General features: G+C 35.6%; 1 protein-coding gene across 1 annotated transcript in view; it reads right to left on the bottom strand.

The window, feature by feature from the left end:
- Window positions 1-3,665: 3,665 nt before the first annotated feature.
- Window positions 3,666-6,075, bottom strand: part of trub1 (TruB pseudouridine (psi) synthase family member 1) — a 5,817-nt gene continuing 3,407 nt past the window's right edge. Inside the window, exons 3-8 of the mRNA XM_016572226.1 lie at window positions 5,668-5,723; window positions 5,487-5,568; window positions 5,322-5,394; window positions 5,080-5,219; window positions 4,195-4,251; window positions 3,666-4,092 (exon numbers count right to left, since the gene is read on the bottom strand). Of these exons, the coding sequence (XP_016427712.1) occupies window positions 3,863-4,092; window positions 4,195-4,251; window positions 5,080-5,219; window positions 5,322-5,394; window positions 5,487-5,568; window positions 5,668-5,723 (638 nt within the window). The 3' untranslated portion in view covers window positions 3,666-3,862. The remainder of the gene's footprint in view (window positions 4,093-4,194; window positions 4,252-5,079; window positions 5,220-5,321; window positions 5,395-5,486; window positions 5,569-5,667; window positions 5,724-6,075) is intronic.

Below are 6,075 nucleotides of genomic sequence, written 5' to 3'. Positions count from 1 at the left end.
CTGTACGACAGTCAAGACGCGTTAAAAACGGTGTGCGCGCAAGAAAACTTGTCCGTAGTTCTACATTATCAACCCATACACGTTTAGTGACTGCGAGCTGCATTGCACGCGGGGCTGTAATGTTGGCTATCATTAAAAGTATATGAATGGCGGCAATACCGGCGTATTTAAGAAGAATAGTGTATGCAGCACTACACACCCACATGAAAACAGCAGCGCAACCGGTGTTTATCATTGCAAAGGCAACGTTTCATATGAATTCCGTGAGCGGAGGACGAGAGCACCGGAGTTTATGCGTTTAGAAGAAATCTCTAGCATTAATTCTGATAATGGCTTGTCTTGAAAAACGAAGACAGTTTGACGTTCGTCGTAGAAGTCACACTGCAGGACTGTGCGCCAAATCTTCTGACACTGCCAGAATTTCGTCGGAGGTAAAATTTGATCGGCCATTAATCGGCTGTCGGTGAACATGTCAAACTAACGATCAAAGACTACAGATTTTAGCCTAGGATTATAGGAATCTTTTAGGATTTTCAAAATTTGTCTCGGACGACCAAATCGTGGCCAAAATCGTAGTGTGAGTTGGGCTTAAGAGACTTGCATTCCTTTACTTCCTCGATTAACTCACCCTCAGACTGTTGCTTCTCATTCCGCTGCCCGTTTGTCAATAAACCTGTTGTTGTGAGAACTTACCTCTGTGTCTCTGGCCTGTTTGCTGACAGTAATAAAACATTCAATTCAGTTGGGAATTTGATACTCTACATGGACAATTACTGGGCTTTGTGATGATTCTCACACCTCATAGACTTCCCTTTTTAGATCATTCCCATCACAACAGCCCCATTCAGTCAGGCACTGGACAGATGAATAACATTACCGCATTATAGCGCTGACTTTAGGAACAGAGCTGTTTGGTTAAAATACATGGGTGTCCATACTAAAGAGAAATTTTAAAAGTTAAAGAATGTCAATTAACACTTATGTCAAACTTATTGTTAATTTAATTCATACAGTAAGTGCTCCACATATTCTGTGCTGGCAGAGGTTTTCAACTTTTGCATTTACACAATATTCCTGTCTATGAACATTCCTGTTTCACTTAGAGCTACATTCTTTCATGGCCCACTGGGGAACATGACACTTTCTCCTCAGACCTTCGGAAATGAAAGAATCAAAGCCTCAGGCAACTGCAACTCAGACTCACTGAGCACAACAGTTACTGCACATGCATGTCCCAGCCTGTCAGAAAGCACATACGGCATAACTGCCCAGTGATGCAGCAGCAGTGACCTGCAGGATAAGCATATATTGTTATGTGTAAATCACAGATGATTTACAACACATTCCTCTGTGCTTTAGGCATGCCATAAAACCTTCATGAAGCCAAAGAACCATAGTGCCCCCAGATGGTAAACATCTGTATATATAGTATATAGCTGTACACAGGGATGGGCAAAGGTACATCAAAATGTATTTTAAAATAAAATACCAAATACCTTAATTTTAAGTGTATCAAAATAAACTACAAAATACAGCAGCCACACCAAGTATCAAAATAAACTACTGTATTCTTGTATTTTAAAAATACTAAAAAAATACTTTTACAAGGGAGCATGAAATTTCTTCACAAACCTTCCATCAATTGGCCTATTTGATCTATCTCTTCACCAATACACTGATGTTTGTGAACAATGTTTGATAGCAACAGCTTTTCTCTGCCCAAGTCATGCAATAAATCTGACATATGCAACCAATTACCAGATCAAATACTCACATATCCCTGTGATTTCCCAGATGAAGGTTAGTTTTAAAGTAACTGTAACGTTCGTAGTTCGGGAAGAAGGAGACGGAAACCGGCGAACATTTAAATAATTTAATAAAATAAACAAACACAAAATGAAAGTAAAGCGACAGCCCCAAAAGCTGCACGGATATATTTGCTTTCCCCAACAGGCCTATCTATGCAAACGATTTAGAAAAATTTCAGTCGATTCACACTTTATATAATCGCCACGATATGTATCGTCATATCACCCAGCCCTAACATGCAGTAATGCTTTAAACACATTTGAAAAGCTAGTTGATTAAAAAAAAAAAAACGATTAGCTATTAAAACTGATTGGCTAACGCTATTTTTCCCCTTGTCAGTGCTTTTATTCTTTCATGTTAACTGACGGCAAATCTGAATGATTTGAACTAAATCAGCACCCTGATAAAGAGGTTGACTGGCACAAAGTATTTTATGTATTTTGAAAATACAAAAATACTAATCTTAAATGTATTTAAATACAAATTACATTTGATTTTTGCCGAAGGCTTTCAAATACAAAACACAAAATAGTATTTTGTATTTCAAACACGTATTTTAAATACATGTATCTGAAATACTGCCCATCCCTGGCTGTACAGTTAGAGCACTTGAAGTAGTGTGTATGACAGCTACTCTTGATATACTGTAGTACAAAATTATATTGTGTGCTTAAAGTGAAAAAAAAAAAGATATTATCAATTTATCCATGTCAAGGCAGAGAACTGTACTTGACATGGATAAATTGAGAACTGAGAACACTTGCCTCTTCTCTCTGTATAAGAGTAGCCAAGTAAGGAGGTGGGGTTGGGGTTGGGGTTTGTATTTCACATGATTTCTTTCTTTGTTCTTAATGCCATTAAAGTATGGGTGGAAACAGAGTCTGGAAACAGAGGAATTTAATGTGATCTTAATCCCTAAAGGGGATTAGTATCTGAGTATGCTGATTGTGCACATTAAAACAGTCTAAACTATATTCAGTTCGGTAAGAGACCATATACTACTTTACATAAATCTTTACATACTTTACATACTGCTTTACATAAATCTCAGTGTGTGACTATGTGTTTTTCTGTGTTACCTGAAACCGGCTTTTAATTACATATATTTTAATACTGTGTTCAGTTTTGGATTTATGTGTGAATTTTTAACATTTTGAGTAACAATAATAAAGATGTTTACATTGTTACAAAAAGATTCTATTTAAAAAAATGGTTGCTCCTTTAAACTTTTGATTCATCAAAAAATAAAGGAAAAAAAAGAACAAAATGTATCACACTTTGCACAAAAACATTAGGCAGCAGAACCATTTTCAGCAATGACAATAGTAAGAAATGTTTTTTAAGCACCAAATTAGCATATTAGAATAATTTCTGAAGGTTCATGTAACACTGAAGACTGGAGTAATGGCTGCTGAAAATTCACCTTTACCATCACAGGAATAATATTCAATTAAAAATATTTACTTATTAATATTTTCTATTCCATTAAAAAAATTATTTACTTATTACTTATTATATTTTCTTTACATATCTCACAATATTTCAATTTTCACTGTATTTTTTAAACAAATAAATGCAGTCTTGTTAGTTATTATGGAGACTTCTTTCTGAAACAAAAAATCTTACCAACCCCAAACATTTAAACAATAGTGTAATTTATTGCTATTTTCCAATACATGAGTACAGCAATAATCTGATGTTATGTATTGCTTCTATTATACATGTTACGGTTTTTACCAAACATGAAAACAACACGTAAAAGACTAGGACATTTACTGACCTGGAAAAGAAATTAAATGACATAAGACATTTATTAACAAACAAAATAACTATTTTCAAGTATATTTTTATTTTTTCTTTAAATGAATTCAGATTCATTAATAATCCATTATCTATTTTGATGATGCCACCTGTTTTATCCTCACTTGGCCATGAAGATGGATACACATGGATGGTAGTAGAGGCCAGATCAAATCAGAGTGGACCAGACAATTTCCTACAGTTCTCTCACCGAGAATGTAATTTGTGTATCAGATGGGTTGTTTCATCACCTTTAATCGTTTTGATCACCATTGTCACCCTCAGATTCAGATGAGGTGGGCTTATGCTTTGATTTAGCTTTCTTGGCATTCTTTTGTTGCCCCGCTGGCTTTGGGCAGGGCTGCAGAGCCTGTGAGATATCTGTCCATGTCCAGCGATCCTCCTTCAATGCGTGCTCTTCCAGGGTGAACTGACCCTGCTTGGTCCGAGTGAGTTCCTTGATGTGAGCACAGGATGACAGAGCTGCGGGGGTACAGGGGTGAAAATCAGATTATTATGTCAGGTAAATTAAATGTTAATGTTTGAGGGTAGTATTACAAGAAATAAATATCTCTAGAGTGTTACCTTTTGCAAGATCATCAACCAAGCTTCTGACATAAAACCCACCTCCACACTCAACATCTGTAAATGTAAAAAGTAGATTTAAATTTAATGAAAAAGATGAACTAAAGCTGTTCAGCATTACATAATGATTTTATGGAAAAAAAAAAAATTCTAACATAGTGCACTCCAAAATGAAAATTTGTTGAAAATTTACTCACCCTCCAGCCATCCAAGATGTAGATTAGTTAGTTTTTTCATTGAAACAGATTTGGAGAAATGTAGCATTGCATCACTTGCTCACCAAAGAATACTCTGCAGTGAATGGGTGCCGTCAGAATGAGAGTTTAAACAGCGGATGGAAGCATCACAATAATCCAAAAATGATCGACACTTCAATCCAGACACAACTCCAGTCCATCGATGAATGTCTTATGAAGTGAAAAGCGAAAACAAAACATTTCTAAACAAATATGTCAGTGGACTCTGAGGTGGGAGGACAACAGGGGATGGCCGTTTTCACCGGAGGAAGCGTTTTTATGGATTATGAGCACATATTTTGATTAGAAGCAATGGTTTAAAGATAAAACACCTTAATGATGGGCTTGTTTCTTACAAGCATGCAGCTTTGCACCTCACTAGATGTTAATTGAAGGACGATCAATTGGTGACCAAATGATGCAATGCAATAAATTTCTCCAAATCTGTTCTGATGAAGAAACAAACTCATCTACATCTTGGATTACCTGAGGGTGGGTATATTTTCAGGGAATTCTTTTTATTTTTGGGTGAATTATTTCTTAAACTCTCTAAATACAGTATGAATGAAATTGTACAAGAAAACACATTTACCATTCATTAATACTTATCATATAATGTCTTTCCAAATTTAGCATATAAATGACAAACCTATGGTGAAATATGGCGGGCTGAAGTCCTGTAAAGAGAGACTGTACACTGTGACTGGACGTGCAGGTTTAGCCTCAACCTCTTGACCTTGCTTGAGCAGGACAGACATGCGCTGGCCATCCTTCTTCAGGGCTGAATATCTTTAAATGCAAACATCAGATTTTCTATGACGTCAAGAAACATAATTCATTTAGACGTCTTTGAAGAGTGTATTGTGTATCAAGCAAAACAAATTGACTTACAGAGGTGGAACCTGCATAATTTCACCCGTAAACTGCTTCAGCTTCTCCTCAAAGGCCTCTTTTGTGATGTGATCTGGGAAAAACAAGCACTAATCTTTATAGACTGACTTCTGTGAAATATCCATTCCCTCATCACAAGCGCAGCCACAAAATCATAATTCTCACCATAACTCTTCTCTTCAACAACATTTCCTGTGACGTCAAGCGTATCAGTTGCTTTGCCAAACTCTGCAACAGCTCTGTATTTCTATGAAAAAAAACATAGATCAAATGTTACAGTAATAAAACATGTGGACGACAAATGTAGAAAGACACACAAACATGTTATGACCCAGAAAATACTTACCTTTGATCCTGCAAGCATCGTGGTGAGCATCTTTGTTCCTTCACCAATTCCAACCACTGCAAAACATTAGGTTAAGTAATATTCTTACATATTTTATATTATTTCATATTCTTTCACATTTTGTTTTAAGACACTACAGACAAAACCACTGTTTTTTCATGCATTATGGAAGCAAAATCCCATAACTGACATGTTTTCTTTCATTTTCTTTCATACTTGTTTGCATTTGTACATTTCAATTACAAGATTATATTTAAACGCTGTTTTCTCAAAACAAGCTTTTTTTTCTCTCAGTTCTAAATGTTTTTACAGAGGGGTTTGTTTGTATCATTTGTATGATTAGAACATTTTATTATTCAGAACATGGTGACATTTGTGTAATAAAAAGTGAAAAAAAATAAAATTATA

This window comes from Sinocyclocheilus rhinocerous, unplaced genomic scaffold (assembly GCF_001515625.1).
Source record: "Sinocyclocheilus rhinocerous isolate Xijiao unplaced genomic scaffold, SAMN03320098_v1.1 scaffold140, whole genome shotgun sequence".
NCBI classification, from domain to species: domain Eukaryota; kingdom Metazoa; phylum Chordata; class Actinopteri; order Cypriniformes; family Cyprinidae; genus Sinocyclocheilus; species Sinocyclocheilus rhinocerous.
This window is presented reverse-complemented; position numbering and strand designations above follow the sequence as displayed.